Genomic DNA, 18,231 nt, shown 5'->3' on the forward strand with positions numbered 1-18,231 from the left:
GTTAAAGATGAATTACTTGACCTTTTGGCAGTGTACAATGGAACAGAAGTCAGAGACATACAAGTTCTTCCATCCTCTACACAAATTCAGCCCCGTTATCTATAACAAATTACCTTTGTGTTAAAATAGTGCACACTTTTCAGAACAAAATGTTTAAGCTAATAAAGCTTCATGGAAGCCTCAAAGAGGGCAGCTAAGTCTTCTTCTGTTTGGGGACGTGGTGATAGTTTAGTCACTCTCTCCTGCAAGAATAAGAAAAACTGGATTACAGAAGGTTGCCAATAAAATTAATCAAACAGCTGAACTACATTGCCTTTGTACTAATGTCCTTCACAGAGGATAACAAGGTTTTGCAAGTAAGTGATCAAGTAATTAAGCTCAAAGCATCACCAACTGTACAGTATTTTCAAGAATATATTACTTTAAATTGCCTCTAATTAAATACACAGAAGCAAGATTAAAATGCAGTTCAGCTGCAAAGTCAAGTACTTCAAACACAGGTCTTGTCAGTCACAGATGTCAGTACACTGGTGGGTAGCATCCTGGGAATATAGTCCATTTTAAAATTCATTGGTCAGCACTGGAACTAGTAGGTCAATTTTTAGGGACCAAGATTTTAAAAATACAACATCTCTCAAAGCCCAGGAACTGCCATAGATGGGGAGAGTAAACGGTGCTTGCAACTCAGACTCCAAAAAAAGAGACGCAGCAAGGGATGGTAGTGAAACTGCCTGACACCTTGGAATCAGAATACAAAATAGTTGTGGTTGGTCTTCATTTGGACGGTGATTCAACAGAATTTTCGGGTGCTGAAGTCCCACCGACTGAAACGAAACTCAGGTATATGCTTCACTGCTCTGCTTGACAAAATAACCACGAAGGCAGGGATGGTAATTCAGAAAAGCCCCACGCTACCGAGGATGAGGAGCGGTATTAGTGTAGGTACTCAGTTACTGCAGAAACACTCAGCTGAATGGTCCTAACATTCACGTACTCGTACTGGTTATGATTAGTACTTTTATGCATTCAACAATCAATGATTTGAACATTTATTGAAAGACTAGGAGGGTTATAACTATCTGCAAAGACACAGGCCAGGCCTACACTAGGAACGCAGTATCTTTAGGTGAAAGAGGTATATTTTGGCAAGATGGAGTTTCTTCTGCTACAACCCATTTCAACACCTCCCTCGTGGAAGAGGCTGCCCCAGAAAAAGTTCTAAATTTTTTCCCTCCTTTTTCACATGTGAGACAGTGGATGCCATTTGCTGGGGGCCTTGCCTCAGACCCAAGGAGGGGGTCTTGCGGGGAGGCTCAGCTCAGTCGCCCTTGCGAGCCGAGCACACACCGCCACCGCAGCGCAATGCCGCTTCCCTCTCAACCCCCAGGGCTGCGATTTGCGGGCAGGCGGGATGTGGTTACACAGCAAGAGAGGCCACCGCACTGCGAACTTAACATGTGAAATACTGGTCTAGCATGGTGAGGAAGCCAGCTGCAAGATATTCACAGTTCATCATCGTGATCAGCATGGTTAGCACAGCTTGTGACGAGTCTGAGAAGCGCAGCGTTGTGTGCATAACTTCACCTACATGAGCAGCTTTGCTGGTGCAGCAGTAGCAATCAAGTAATACCCCTCTCCTTATCCCTGACCTGTGCTGCTATGCACACAGATCCAGCCAAAGAAAAAGCTAAGATTCTTCTACACGGTTTTGAAGCCGAATGGAAAATTCGAACAGCACTAGGGCAAAAATATGTTGTTTTTTTCAGACTCATAGTATGCAAAATGTAACAACTCAATGCTCAAGTACTCAGTAAATTCATCAGGCTTATGTTAGGACACTCTGGGCCAAATTACAGTTTTGCAGCCCTGTGCACTGAGATGGACAAGAGTTATCTGTAAAGTCACACAGGGTGACAGGAGACAGTCACCCTGACAGACTGTAGCATTTCCCATCCACACCAACAGAAGGCTGCAAATGGATGCTCCTCCCCATATGCCTCGACACAGAGGCACCAGCACTCCCTCTGCACAAGCCTGCTTATACTTGCTGGTGTCCAGACGGCAAGGCTCCAGCTCACCCAGTCTGACTCAGTGCATTCTGGTATAGTGCCAAAAATGAGCAACTCCTGGGTCATCAGTGGTTCAGCCCCATTGTAGCTGCCTCTGGGATGCCTGCAGGGGCCACCTGGGCTAGAGAACAACCAGTCCACCATCTCTCAGTCCTCCCTATCTCCCCTCAAACACCATCGCAGGGCTGGCCACCTTAGACCTTGGGACAGTATCTCCTTTGTTAGACTCACTGCTGTCTGTAAATAGGATCCGTTTCAATAGACTCACTTAGACAGGAAGATAAAATTCTGTTTTAACTTCAGGTACAGATGTTTGTCCCAGAAGAGTTCCCACCCCAAACCCCAGCAGCTAGAGTAGATTAGTTTTGCTTTCTGCACTTCACAGCGTGGAATACACCCCGCACACTTATCAGTGCTATCACCACCGCACCACGCTGCCTTGCCAACATGAATGGGTCAGTGCTGTATTCCAAAGAAAACCTAATGCAAGATGAAAAGAAAAAATATACCTAAGATTAAATGGTATGGACTACCTCTGTGGGTAATAATGGACTATTAAGGAACACTAATGCATTTTTATCATGCTACATCTCATACACAAAAATGAGGTTTGAGAACCTATTAGGTCATCTCATTTTACACAGTATAATTAATCATCAGTGCCGTGAGATGACAGCAAATGAATTAAAAATCAATTCCAGCTAAGGTAACAAACAAACAAAAAAAACCCTTCATCATCTTTTGATGAAGAACCTTCCCCTTCCCCCAGCCATGCAAAACATGCCTTCAATGAAATGTTGTGCTTGTGTTGACCCAAACCCAATAGTTTTAAAGAAAGATATTTATCAAAACAAAGCTCCAAAATGCCCCATAACAATTTACACGCATACGCTATTTGATGGGCGCTCAGAGACCTTAGTTTTCTTCCTGGCTTTGCCACTGCTCTGTTGTGTGTGATCCTAAATAACTGCACCTTTATGTCACTTTCTCAGGTATAAAATAGGAATATTAATATTTACCCTCTTTTATAAATTGCTCTGAGATTTATGAATAAGAAGAACTAGACATGGTAAGAGGTACTGCTGTAAAATGTAAACGTAAATGTAAAACCTTTCAGCCTATAAAATTTTCATTTTCTCCGTAGTGTTTATTTCCGTTGCTACTTGGTGTAAATAAACCCTAAGTAGACAGAAGAGTCCACAGCATATGAATCAAACCATCTTTTTACAAGGAGGACACTGGGTTTTGCTTTTGGAGTGGTGTGTTGCTTTTTGCAGTGTCTTTGTGAGCACTGAAACAATAAAGGGTATTACAAGTTTAATCTATATCATCCCAGGGGTCCTTATTTCAAATTCTGTTTGAGGTCAATGGAACAAAAAAGCCATCTGGGAAAAGTGCAACTTCTCAATATGGAAAAGTTTAATGCAAAGTGAGCTTGATCGTTCTTACCAGATAGCACTTGGTATTAAGGCTTTATCTATAACCCATCCTGCATATGTAATTAACATAAATAGTTATGAAAAGGCAGTATCTTCTACAAAGATGAAAGGTCTATGAAAAACATCCTCTTTTTTTAAAAGTTACATTTAAAGAAAACCACAACAAACGTTTAGCCATTCTTTCTGAATCTATGCAAAGAAGAGATTGCAGCATGCACTCTACCTCACTGAAGAGAAAAACCTAAACTGTGCAGAGAAACAAAATACAGTTGACTACCCATGATTTTCTCCATTTTAACTGTTTTCATGTAGGACTAGAAGTAACATTTGCTTGAAAAGAAACACTTCCATTTTTCAAAAATCTGTTCTATTTTAATTGACAAGAAAAACTGTTTTGTTTTCTGTCTTACCTGAGGCAGAGTGCCTTTGACTAATGCAGGGATGTCTGCTTTAGAATAACCAATTGCAGCTAAGCCATCATCAACATTCAGATCAAATAGGAATTTCCGGAGCGTGTCTGCCAAAATAAACCCCGCATCTTTGATTCTGGCAGTGCGGATGTCAGCTCCTAAAATAAGACATAATGCCTTGACTGTAGGGTGGAGAGAGTGGAGGAAGCCTGTTCTGGATTTAATTTAATCATAATATCAGCTGAATACACATCCATACATAACAGTCATGGCCCTAAAAGCAACTTGAAGTAAGAAGAGGAACCAGTCTTCATTTTACAGTTGGAATAGTTTGTAAAAGGTGAAATAAAACAAGATCAGGAGAAGCAGGTAACTGCTGCCAGAAAGACTAACTGCCACATGAGGTTAACTTCCTTTCCCTCTGTGCTTACAGGGAGAAGCACTTTTCAGTCTGACTAACTGCTGGGAGGAAAGAAGCTAACGCATGAATGTCAATGGTATTTATTTTTATGGACAGTGTGCCAAATGCTAACTTTATTTTAAGGCCTTGAGTTTGCTGACATCTAGAGGACATGGAAACCACTGACTAGTCTGTTCAATTACACATGCAAAGAGAGGACTAGAGCATGTAGGCTGAGAAAGACAGGAGATGGCAGGGCAGTGTTCAAGGGGTTAAGTAAATCCTAAACTTAATGCTATTTGAATATGTGCCGACATGTGTAGGATAATGTAGAACTGAAGAGGAGGAACTGGTACCTTTGAAACATCCACTGAACACTAATGAAAGCATCAATATAAAATGAAAGATTAACAATATTTCTTACAGAACAGCTTGCTTGCTGTTCTTCAGTGAATGGTCAGGACTTACTTAAAAGTAATAATAAAACCACGTCCAGATAGAAGACACAGGTTCTGCCACATGAGTTCTTTTCAAAGTAAGCTGAGCTAAATTTGTTCTGTGTTCTCTGTAACCTCAATGATGTTACACCAGAACTATGTTAGGTCCAAGTGCCATACTGACAGATGAGTAAGAGCACAACATAGCTACAGGAAAAATATCTTCTGTGATCCTCACGCAGTTCAGTGTAACATTCAAAGGGGGTTAAGTGAACAGGCAACCAACAAGCTCATTTGAGGAGCTCAGGTAATTTGGGTAGTTAAGAGTGGCAGTACTGTAGCAGATAATGTCTGGAAGAAATTGTTAAATAAGGTATGACAGAGCCTTGTACGAAGTCTTATGCTATTGCGATTATGCCACACAGTCTGAATTTATCCTGGTAAAGGAGTAACTGGGACATAAATCCAGGATCTTCAGATAGTAAAGTAAAAAGGAATGGGAGGAGAGAGAAAAGGTCGGTAAATGTGAAGGGCAGTTTTAAAATATTGCTATAGTTCTAGTACTTTCTTTTTGCTCAACCTAAAGGATACATCAGTCTTTGCACTTAGAAAATTTCTGGCCACACACACACCTATTTCAACTGTTTAAGAATCCACCCAGGGAGGTATTACTGGCTGTACCCAAACTCACAGCTGTACATACACACAACATAACTATTTAGTAATCTGCTTCATGTCATAAAATACCTTCTCAGTCATTGCATTTGGCAACATGACAGATTTGAATCAGCTACTGTAGTCAGTTGGACTCTGGACTGGAATCACAAGTAAACACCCCAAGTGGGAATTAACAAATTCAATTCCATGTGACATGTTTTCGGCAGAATCCCTTTACAGCAAGGCAGACAATAATGTAGTTTAAACTTCTATTGAGAAAATAAACAGAGCTTTTTGAGACAGAATTTATGGCAGCATTCATACCACAAAACTTAAAGGAAATGCTTTTCAACCACTTGTTTTAAAATCAAGGAGCCAGAGTTCAAATTCTCTGATATGCTGTGCTGGCCAGTTATCCAGAAACATTTTCTTAGTCTACTTCAAGTTGTGTGTTACTGCTGTAGGAACACAGACATTTTGTAGCTTAGTATATGATTCCAAATAGGTTTGTGTTCTGGTTTTGACCATAGGCAGGACTGCATAATTCAGAGGAAGGCTGCACAAACCTCACAGTCAGCATCTATAAAATAAATGGAATTTTCCCCCAATGTAGTTTTTCTGACCGTGTTGTTTTATATCCTCTCTAAAATTCTGTGTTATTTTCACCATTGATATAAAAATCCCACTCTTTCTTGAAACCCACAATGCTTTCAGATTACTTACACAAGGAAGTCATACATGTGACTGGATTGCTGTGACTTGCATACAGAAGGCTGACCATACAAGGGACTGAACACAAATTTTCCAAATACCAGGAGAGTTGCCCTAACCACTTTCTCTCTACTCTCTATGCTGCCGCGCATGTGACTGTGATTGCTCATTAGCAAGCATGGGTATTAGCAGCAGTTTAGCTACAACACAGAGTCTAGTGCAGAGAACAAAACTGACCTTAGATATAAACAAATTAGCCCACCGCAGAGCCATGCTGTCACAGCTAGACTGCTAACAGCTCCAAGATTACATTACTGAAAACTAGTTTATTATACACAGTCTTACTGTGGGTGCAATGAAGACATAACCTTTCTCTAGGACACCATCTGGTGATGGTTGCACAGATAACAAAGCACTGTATGAAAAGGTAACCTGTCAGCTTGCAGCATTTACTTTCACTTTGCTAAGAAAAAGAAAAGGCCATTTTGTTCATTAACCCACTTCTCAGCCATCACAGATGTGTCCACAGAATAACTACTCCATGGTTGCCCTTGACATCAGCCACTGAGAAATTCCAACACCTACAAACAAGCTTGGGCCTACATTAGAAAGACCAAAACCACAGTTGTGTGCCACAGAAAAAGACCAGGAGTGATTCAGAACATCACTCTGTCTTAATTCATTGCCACAGCAGGGAATTTGTTAGGCAAAATGCTTCTTTTAGCTAGCAGATGCACCTGAGTACTGCTTTGTTTTATGGTATCTACCCTAAAGTAACTACTCTCCATAAAGCACCATCAGAGATGCCAATCACAGCTACTCTCTCCTGATCTGTAACAGATCTACAGTTAATTTCAGCTGTCCGGTTTTCTAGCCAAGAAGCAGATTTCTCCACCTTACTTCTCTAAAGACATCATCCAATATCAAAATTTAGCATTATTCTACCTAAGTCTGCACTATGTTTAACTCCGACTCCAGAATCTTCTTTTTTAAACTTAGAACTCCTGCAACAACCAACTACAATTGCTTGCACTTTGTCTTTTTCCTCCCAAAGAGACCCTTTGGAAAGAATTCCATTTGTATGAATAAGTTGTATCCATAGCAATTCCTACCTAGTATTTCTGCAGCTTCCAAGTGCCGCTCAGGATGTACCTGTGCCGTGAAAGCAAACACTGCTGGGGAGGTCAGCACCACAGAAAGGCCATGTGGCTGGGGGGGTGGGAAAAAGAAAAGAAAAAGAATAAAATCACATCAACAGGACATGTACTTTCAACTTCAATGTGCTTTAAAGTTCATTAATGTGAGATAACAGAGAATTGAAATGTACAATACAAAAACAAAGATAAACTAAGTTTTACCACTAAAGAGTGATCCACATTATAATCCTTTGGTTTATAAGTTTTCACCAAACCAGAAATAGGGTAAGACATTCCATGGCTGGAACAGAGAGCAGAGAGAAAGTGGTTAGGGCAGCTCTCCTAGTATTTGGAAAATTTGTGTTCAGTCCCTTTTGCGGTCAGTCTTCTGTATGCAAGTCTCTTAGGTACAGATACTCAAAAAGTATTTAGGTGCAGGTATGGTATAGATATTAGGTACAGACAACTCTCACCCGCTGCACCTTAGGGACCTAGCTGTAAAAAGCAGTACCTTCTTACTTTGCAAGTGTGAAGTTATATTACTCCACTGACTGGACTGCAAGATGTTCAGTTACTAAAGCAATACAGATATGCCAAAAATAGGATAATCTGCTTCCCTCCCTGATCACACTGAGAAAACTAAACATTAACTTTGAAGTATACTTAAAGAGTAGATTTGCTCAAACAAAAGGAATGAAAAGGAGGTCTCTGAAGAGAATGACTGCTAATGGCACAAGATTACCTCATTGCTGTCTCACCACAGCACAGCTGGCATGAAATCCAACATTTTAAATGCCATTGATTTCCCCCCCCTGCCCCCCATCTGTGGCTTTTACTATGAAGGAAGGTAAAGAAGGCCATGTTTTATAATTTTCACATGACTGGATTTGAGTATCACAAGCCACAATACACAATCCTCATACATATAAATGCCAAGAGCCCATCAATTTCTCACAACACGTGGTTCCCCCTGCATCGCAGGCCGGGCTACAATGTCTTACTACATATTCAGCAACAAAGGCAGCGATGTCTTTGACAATCTGAAACAAACACTAGCTAGAAGCTGACCTTGGATGGAGTAATATTCTTCTGTACTCACCAGAGATGAACACCAGCATTGCCAAAGCCAATACCAGCAAAAGCACTGGCTAGGTGCATGTTCGCTCTAGCTTCACGGTCTTCAGGGTTTTTGATGGCTCTGTGCACCATGGAGACAATGGTACCAGTGAATTTACAAACAGATTGGTAATTCAAGATGGAGAAGGGAGAGAGGGCTTCTTTAAGGACGGATATACAAAAACCTCTAAGATAAGCTGAGATAAAAATGCTGAAAATAGGATCAAGTCACACTTCAGTCAGAAAACAATCCTTCTCCTGGATCAGTCAACAGATCAAACAGGTTCAGTGAAGGGAAAGTTTCTTTTCACTTTTCCAAAAACTAGAGTAAATGGAGTGAATTTAGCCATATTCACCTCAGTGGTGGTTTAAACAATTATACTTAGGAGCTTTGGCAACCTTGTGTATAGCTCCAAGATCACTCCAGCTTTCTCACCATCTCATTAGGTGGTGGTCTGGACACCACCATCTGTGAGGGAAGAGGAAAGGGCTCCTTGCTTTCCTATGCATCAGACTGCTTGTGTAGTTTGACAACATGGAGAAAAAGTCTCATGACAGATTCCACAGGAACAATGAACAATTACTTTGACTAACCAGTTACTGTAAAAAGTTTTTTTAAAAAAAACAAACCACATGGATCTTTAATAGAAGTGCAAGTGATATATAAAAGCTGTACACAGACTAAAAGTTCATTGGTAGGGATCAAAATCAACTCCCAGTTAAGTCAAAACTTAATCTAAATTGAAGGTCTTCTAAGTATGAGCTAGTTTTTAGTAAATGCATCACTTTGCACATTTGTAAGTGCATGTGGTTACCTTCTTGATGGATGTATCTTAATTTACACTGAAGGTCACAGAAATTACACCAGCAGTATTTCCTTCAGTTTATTACATATTCCCCTTATACTGTCATAGAAAGAGGATTCTTCAAAAAGTCTGTGAATGGTGCTCCCGTATTAACTGAGCAGCTTGAAATACCTTTAACTGAGCACTTATAGATTCACAGAGGCATTAAAAAGCTACTTCCCCAAGGCAAGCTAGTATCTCTCATTTTACTTTCAATTCTATTTGAAAAACTTTTTTCTTTATTTAAGAGAAACCCAGGGTAGAAAATGGAGGTTTAATGTAGTAGTTTGCCTTATTTTACTCTAAAATTCAAGTCCTTGTAAGCATCCCCTTTTGGGCGCTGAAGACGAAACATATTCCAAAGGGGGCGGCTGTTAAATGTATTACCTTCTCAAATATTTAGCCACAATGCGCAGAGCATGAAGAGCCCAGACATCACTGATGGGTAGAAAATGGAGGTTTAATGTAGTAGTTTGCCTTATTTTACTCTAAAATTCAAGTTCTTGTAAGCATCCCCTTTTGGGCACTGAAGACGAAACATATTCCAAAGGGGGTGGCTGTTAAATGTATTACCTTTTCAAATATTTAGCCACAATGCGCAGAGCATGAAGAGCCCAGACATCACTGATGGGATTGCTGCCTTGGTAAGCTGGTCGGTTGATTGGATTTGAAGGGCAGGGACTGCGCATGTTGTAAGGAAGAGCGGTGTACGATTCTAGAGCATGGCTAAAAGAAAGATTAAAAAATGAATTATTTAAGTGGGAGAGCTCCATTTTACTGCCCTGCTGCCCTCTGAATGCAGGTTCTTCTTATTTACTTCTGGTACTTAACGGTCTCCTAGGCAACTGGGAGAATGCTGGGTGGGTACCTCCAGAGTGCTTTGCTCTCCAGCAGACAGACAGAACGCAATCCAAGCACAGCCACACTCCATCAACCCACACCATGCTTAAGGTTAGGTTGGATGAACTGGCATCTTGGGGTGTAATGCTTTTCACTTGGAAGAGCACTACGCATCTGCAATGGGTGCGCTTCCTTTCTGTACAACAGGAACTGTAAGAGGCTTTAGCACTGGAAGCACTGTAAGCCACCTTTCTTCTAAAAAATTAGGAGTATGACATTTGAGCGATGTGGAACTGCCAACAGTCTCATCTCCCAGATACTCGTGAATCTGACTACATAAGGAAGGGGCACTGCCTACATTATTATGTTTAGATACACAAAACTATAGACAAGCCATTTTCATTTATGAACAAATGCCTCAATTCCATTACAGATGTTGTAGTTCGGGATACTTCACCGAGCTTGAGAAATCACACGGTTTCATTATACATCTATTACTTTAATATACACAGCATCCAAAAGCAAAGTAAGCTTTGGCCCTCTGAATAAAAACTTCCATGCATTTTGTGCAGTTAAAAGTTGTAGGTTTAAGATGAAGAAAATTTTGTGCCAATTGAAAAGCACATTACGAGAGAGGTTCTGAAGATGATCGTAATTGGGCTAAGACCTGCCAGCATACCACAAGCCTTCACAAATTTCTGTTGACACATCACGGCTTTTATTAGAAAATCCTCGTTCTCTATTCCCTGCCATGTCTGTGAGACATGCTAAATGCTGTTGCAATTGTGATTAATCATCTGCTTGATCTCTTAAAAAGGGACACTTGGACTCTCTTCCCTGACAACCACCATCCTGGAAGCAAATGGTTTCTCCAGTGCACTGCAAAAACATTAAAATTTCTGCAAATGAGTGATTTGTTTCTGTACATTCTGAGGGAGATAGTGAGATTAAGTAAGAGGAAAGTATAACAGAAACCACCTTAACAAGAACAGGAAAGGGAGAAAAAAGGTGATCATCCTTTTCTGCTCCTAAAATGTATTTTATTTACTATCATCATAGCAAAAATACAAAACTGTACTAAATTCAAGTAGGAGCCAACACAGAAAACTCACCAAAGCACATCAAAGCCACTGTTGGCCACTATTCTCTCAGGCATAGACAGTGTGTGTAAAGGATCAATGATGCCTAATGTTGGCTTAATGGCTCTTGAAGCAATACCTGCAATACCGTAAGTGAAGAAAATAAGTTAAAGATTTTTTGCAACAAAATAGGACAAGACAAGCTTAATGTTCAAAACATAACAATAATGAGAAATGATTTGAAACTATGAAGATAAAAGCACAGAGAGAGAAGGAAGAATAAAAAGTACCTATGAATGTAAGTCATCATCATGATGAAGTCCCTGTAAGGGAGCTATATGATTTGAGACTTTTGCCTGAAGTGAATTATACCAGACAATGTTCTCTCTCCATCTGTAACCCTCCCTGAGCACCCTATATTTTCAAAGTGTCTGTGCTGAATGGTATCTGCAACAGTATTCTTAGATTTGTATCTTCAGTGAACAATCAGAGGGCAAGACTGGTTTGTGTCTACAATCGTTTGCTATTGTTGATTGCTGCCTTCAGCATCTGTAATAACCATGCCTTCATATTTTGCTTAAGGGGGCACAGATGAAGCTTTGAGAGAGAAATATAGGCAGACAGACACAGAGTGATTAACTACACACAGACTAGAAAACTCAGAGCTATGGTCAGAGCTCCTTAGCACACCAATTTGGGTCCCAAGAACTGTAGACTATGTGGCATATAAAACCCACATGTTTAGAACGAAAAATCTCAAAACAGCTATGAAGCCCAAGATGATGTTTTAGCCCTAGTCTTTATTTGCCAGGGATGAAAAGGCCAAAGGAAGACAGTGCCCCTCACTTGCACAGCATCTCAGGCCTGAGGTTTCAAAAGTCAGGAAAAGGAACATTTGGTTGCAATTACACAACAAAGAGACAGAAGTCTTAAAAGCAGAAAGCAAAATACAGAGGAAATAAGAAACAGTTGGTTGACCCTGACTGTAAGTAGAAATTTCCTTTGCAATTAACATTTTCTGCCATTTAAGAACTTGAAAGATTTTAGTTTCCTGTTTTGCCTTCAAACTATAATCCGCTGTATTACATAGGTATTTCATTATGTTAATATGCTATAAATTTAATTCAAGGAGTAAACATTTAAGCTCTTCAAATTTGCCTGTGGCAGTTGAATCAAACAAAATGACACCTGAAATGACATGCAGTACCCCTTTCTTTCAAGAGAGGGAAATAACGAAGACACTGGAAAAGCAATTGTCTTGAATAGAAGACAACAACAGAATCTCACCAGTTTTTACTTTTAGTTCTTTGAAGTCAAAAATGGCAACACCAGTGGTTTCACTTCCAGTTCCAGCTGTCGTAGGAACTTAAAAGGAAGAATGGGGATAACCACAAATAATAAGTAATACATAATATTGCAAAATAAATACATAAAACCACAATAGTAATACCACCAAAAATACAGGATCCAGGAAATCTCAGAAGTATCCCTGATCCAAAGCCAACAGGTCAAAGAGAAACTGCCACTTTGATCTCTTTTTCTCAGTAAAAAGAGTCAAACTCAGCTAAACAAGACAAAATGGCAAAAACTGTGATTTTGCTTCCATTGAAGTAAATAGCAAAATTGCTGCTGAACACAACTAGAGAAGAAGTAAGCCCACAGGAGGGTGAAACAGTCATGGTAAACTAATTTCAGTAGAAATATCAGAGAGAGTGTAGAATGACTCCCCTTCTCCAAGCCCTTACTCTTCACAACCCCCTTCTTCTGCTTTACCTGCAATGAGTGGCTTGAGGGACACAGCGACGGGCTTCCCTTTCCCAATAGGAGCATTGACGTAATCCAAGAAGTCTGCTGTAGGGCTGGACGCATACAGGTTGGCAGCTTTACAGGTGTCTATTGCAGACCCACCTCCAACAGCAACATAGGCATCAAACTCTCCCTTTTTAGCAAAATTAATGGCGTCCAGGAAACTTGGAAAACAAGAAAAGCTTTCCAATTAGTCAGGAGAAAACCAGCACACAGAGAAACTAACTATTAAGTCCAGTGTACAGGTCACAAGGAGGTGTTTAAACAACTGCATGACATGCTGTAAAAGCCTAGGCACTACTTTGAGAAGCGCACTGTCAGAAATAGTACCTTTGGTCTGTTGGTTCCACCTGGACATTATCATACATCTGAAAGTTTATACTGTATTTTGCCAAGGAATTCAATACTGCATGCACAGGAGGGAGTTGGGAGAGGTTCTTATCTGTCATCAAACAAACTCTTCGAGCACCAAGATTCTGCAGGTCCTACAATAACAATGAAATTAAAAACCAAATGACTGGTATAAAATCATACACTGAACTATTGAAATACTAATCCAAAACAACCGAACCACTTCATAATAATAAAAAAGCAACGTAAAAATATTTGGTTATTGTAAAATTTTTGAAACAGTATCAGCTAAAGAAAAAGAGGATTAACCACATACATATGCAGATGCAGAAAGGAGCATAAAGTGTAAAGCTGATGAACTTACATAGTTGAAATCTTAGGATAAAAGAAAACTAATCATAAAGGTGTAGAACAAGTGAAAACCACATGGAACCACTTAAGACTGCAATAAAACGTAAAATATTTTTTCAAAATTCTCTTTTCCTACACAAATCCTGTGACATTAAAAGGCTTTTCCAGAGGTTAGGTCTCCCCTAACTGCCTACCAAAGCACAGCATTAAAAGCTTGAAAATTGAATCTTGAATATTAATTTACTGATGAAAAATCAAAGTGAGGTGGCAAAAAGAAGAAAAATAATACTACATCCTAACCTTTGCTAAATTAATTGTCACAATAGCTTTACAATACAGGCAATTCTAAATAATTGTAATGCTGTTTAAAGACAGAAGTTCTGTTTAACTTTACTGTCTCATTATTAATTTAGTTTACAAATTTGCAAATTAAAAAAAAAGAGAACTGTTAATGCTGTAAATGCCAAGAAGAGAGGAAAAAATAATAAATGAAAAAACCCAGTGACAAAGGCAAACTGGAACAATATGCTCAGGTGAATCACCTCACACTGTTGAAACAAAAATTCTACACTTTCACAGTGCAAACTTGGAGCTGAATGAATATCCATCTAATTTAATGGAAAGTCTCTGATTCATTTTAATGAACACTAGAAGACATGAAAGTCATCTTAAGAAAATCCTGGTAAGTCACTAGGATTCAAAACTTTTTGAATTAAATTCCCTGTCAGAGAAAAATATTATTGCATAATCCTGGCAAATCATCAATGAACCACTAAGCTGCATTTCACATACTCACTTATACCTCAGCAACACTGATGTAACATGCTTCTGTTCTTTACCTGACAGTATTTTCCGACCTTTTTACACTAGTATATATATGACTACACATACTGCAAAGCAGTGGAGATTCAGACACACCATATATAAGCTTTCCCTTAGAAAATGGATTGATAGCACCAGCAGCCCTTTAGAAAATTACTTTTCACCAATGATGGACTTACACTATGGAAGCTTACCATGCCAATCTCTTTAGTAACTCCTTCTCCATATCGGATGTTTGAAATGGCCATCTACAAAAAAAAACAAAAACAAAAACAAACCCAAACTTTTTTTTTCTGGAAAAATGGAGAAATGGCACCTAGTCCCAAGCAGTCAAAGCAAAATATAAATATTTACCAATGTAAATATTTGTTAAATGCCATATTTGGAAGTATACAAAATACTACTTTCAAATAAAATGTTTTATTATTAAATCTACCTCAAATGCATAGTCTGTATTTCCCAGGGTAGGCCGTTCAGGGACTGCAATGGAAACGAAACAGTAAAATTAGGGAGCAACAAGTGACTTAAATCTGTATCTCAGTACTAGAGTTGACAGATTCCTTTGCTTTTAAATTCACTAATACATTTGCATAGGTCATCTTGACTTGTCTGGATAACAGTTACCCATTCCATCCCCTGTTGTTTGTGAGATTAAATGATCCAAGTACTTAATTTGATTCATACAATTCAGCAAAACAAGAGTGTTTTCTCCTTCTTTCAAGAATTAATTCCTTCCTATAAAAACTGAGTAAGTTAGCAGGAGGTTTGCATGAGAATTTATGTGCAGTCTGCAAAGACCAGAACAGCACGTAGTAAGTAGAACTGAGTAACTGCAGAGCATACAGGTTGAGAGGTGTTGCAAATGTGTAGGGGCTACATGATAACCCTCAGAACAACTTTTAAGACAAACCCATGGGACATCCTCCATATGTACCTGGATAGAGAACATCTTTTGCACGTGTGAGAGTAATACTAACAGGTGCTTACACTTCTTTTTACTTCTGCCTAGTCTTAAACTTTCAAGTGAAACTGAATTGCTTGCTTAAAAATTAAGAAACTGCATGCATTGCTAATAATAAACAGAGTTTTAGAAGGAATAGGTGTGTCACTATGAACTTCATTTAGCAGAAGAGAGAAGATATTTATAAGGATAGTATTTCAGTCACATCCTCTCTTGCCATGTCATTCTTGCATGAATTTCCACAAAACTCTCTATTTCTTGCATATCCTGATTTTGCCACACAGTGAAGCATCAACTGAAACAGCCCATTCTTCTCCAAGAAAAGATCAGATGAGGCATTCTGCTCCTCCTGCTGAAGTCATGCCTTTTGTCTGCTATATTAATTGAAAATACGCGTTTTGGATTCAGATCCAATGTGTGAAGCCATGATAATGAGTCTTACAGACACTCCAGGGTGCACCGAAGCACTGACCCACAACAGTAACAGATAGATGTATGAAAATCCTTTATGCACTTTCTATTCAAGCCCAGGCCAGCTGCTATCAGCTCTTTCATTGCCATCTCTTGCCAGGCTGTACATGTTTGACCTCTCCTGGAGTTTTGAGTCTGCTGTACTCTCAGTCATTAATTTGACAGGCTAAAAACATGTCCAAGCCATTTACTCTCTTGCTTTCTGATTGCATAATAGGTGCCCTGCTGCTATATTCTTGAGCCAAACTTAACTTTCAGGAAGAATTTTACTGAGTTAAAAAATCGCACTATTTCCTCAAACACTGTCAAGAAACAACGAATGTTTGTTTTTCTGCTGGTCACTGTTAAATCAATTCCCATTATTTAGAGACTTACTGAACTGGTATCATATTGTACATTATAGACTCAATTGCTGCTAAAACTTACAGACAGGGTTCTTAAATAAGACTTCTATTTAACAAGGGCTTAGTTTGAATCAACTGAGTAGGTCATCAAGCAAGACAGGCAGAAGAATGAGATTCTATTTCTCAGCTGCGCTGTTGTCTTGCTGTATGATGGTTTTGGACAAAACAAATATCTGAACATATATTAGCTTTTCCATATGTGAAATCATAATGGTAGTTCTTTAAAAAGTGTCTTAAGTAAAGCATGTGAAACCAAGCAACTTGGAATTACACATTGCTGAAATTATGGCCCAAATACAAATTTTTACAGAAAATGTATCTATCATATCTTCTAGGTACCTTGTATTAAACATGGAACATGCAAGATGTATTAAAAGACAAAGAACATCTGGAGACTGACCAGCACACAGCTATTCCCATAGACTCTCTACAGTCAATGCAAACAGAAATTCCTCCCAGGGTGACTCAATCGCCTGGCGCAGCTCACCTGCTCTTACCCTACAACCCTGGCCTAAGGGAGCTGCGTTCTCGGGACTGACTGTATAAAAAGCCTAGGGAGATTACACTCCCCAAGTCAAAGCAGACCTTTGTGAATAGGTCCTTGTTATTTATATCGCTTCCTGTTTCTTTTCTAAGGTAACATTATTATATTTTTCTCCTCAAAAGCAGGTCTAAAGTTGAGATGGCTCAGGTGATGACAACAGTAGTAAATTATTAAAATTATTAAAATTTTTAAAAAGCAGCTATAGCAGATTTCTGACTAACTTGCCTCGCGCAGAGGGGGTGGAGGGACAGGATGCTTTAGTTGTGACTTACGTGGGAACAGTGAATCTCTCCAACAACCACCACTACCATTGTACAGTTGCAAAGTAACAGACTGCTTACCTTATCCTTTAAGCTGTTCTCCTTCCTACCTGTCACCTGCACCCTCTGCCCAGGTTACACCGATACGTATGGCTCTACGGGGCCATTGTCTCCTACAGAATTATTCTGGAGACACGAATTAAGTCTTACCTTGGGAATAAGTGTGGCAATGGCTTGGGCACCGACATCTAGTTAAAAGGTTAAAAGAGGGGGAAAAAAAAAGCAAACATGGTTAAAAGGAAAAACTAAAGCAGAAAAACAAATCTGTCCTTGCCTAAAAGTTTCCTGTACAGACCCGACCATCGTCCCCGACCCAAAGAGGCCTGCCCGCCTGGGTGTGCAAGCCCGGACCACGCCGGGGCCCGGGGCAGCGGCAGGCCGGCCGCGGGAGTCCCACCTACGAAAGAACATGGGTGGGTTCTGGTAGCCGGCCCGTAGGGTGCCCGCGGGAGGCGGGAGGTCAGTGCTACGGAGCGGGCAGTAGGAGACCCCCACGGTCCCCGGGCAGGGAGCGACCGCCGCACGACCTCGCCCCCTCCTCTGCCGGCGCCTGCCGAGAAAGGGAGGAAAATCAGCGGCTCCGCGGGGCCCCGGGGCGGCCGTCCCCCTCCGCCGTCCCCCCGCTGCGGCGGCTGCTCCCCGCGCTGCCCCGGCCCGCCCGCACTCACGCCGCCCGCTGCAGCTGCCGCAGGAGGCGGACTGCCCGCTCCCGCCCGGCCGCCATGGCCGCGGCCCCGAGGGGCGGCCGGGCCCGGGGCCGAGTCGCGGCAGCGCCGCCTCCCGGGGCAGGCGCCAGAGCAGCGCCCCGAGCCCCGCAGCTGACCGAAACGGAGGAGCGTATACCGCTGCAGTAAGAACCGTCCTCTGCTAGAGCAGGTACGAGGCGCGGCCCGTGGAAATGGCAGGAAGAGCGGAGGTGTGGAACGTATCCGAGAGCAACATTTTTCCTCCACGTTTCCGAGTGCTTTTTGCCCCCGCTTTGCCTACCTGCTGCCACCGGCGCCTCGCTATCACCGGGTCGTGCCCGGGCGACCGTCCCTGCCCCTGGCGAGTCGGCAGCAG

General features: G+C 40.9%; 1 protein-coding gene across 1 annotated transcript; it reads right to left on the reverse strand.

Annotated features, from left to right (window-relative positions):
- Positions 1 to 158: 158 nt before the first annotated feature.
- ADHFE1 (alcohol dehydrogenase iron containing 1) lies at positions 159 to 17,893 on the reverse strand (the record flags this gene model as incomplete). The annotated part of the gene is made up of 14 exons (XM_082014653.1): positions 159 to 242; positions 3,919 to 4,076; positions 7,236 to 7,332; positions 7,482 to 7,560; positions 8,359 to 8,457; positions 9,794 to 9,946; positions 11,173 to 11,278; positions 12,427 to 12,504; positions 12,913 to 13,109; positions 13,276 to 13,430; positions 14,664 to 14,717; positions 14,906 to 14,949; positions 17,320 to 17,357; positions 17,838 to 17,893. The coding sequence occupies 14 exons, from the start codon at positions 17,891 to 17,893 to the stop codon at positions 159 to 161; spliced, it is 1,398 nt and encodes a 465-aa protein (XP_081870779.1).
- Between the last annotated feature and the right edge of the window lie 338 nt (positions 17,894 to 18,231).

The sequence above is a fragment of the Phaethon aethereus genome, assembly GCF_964289735.1.
Source record: "Phaethon aethereus genome assembly, chromosome: 2".
NCBI lineage: Eukaryota > Metazoa > Chordata > Aves > Phaethontiformes > Phaethontidae > Phaethon > Phaethon aethereus.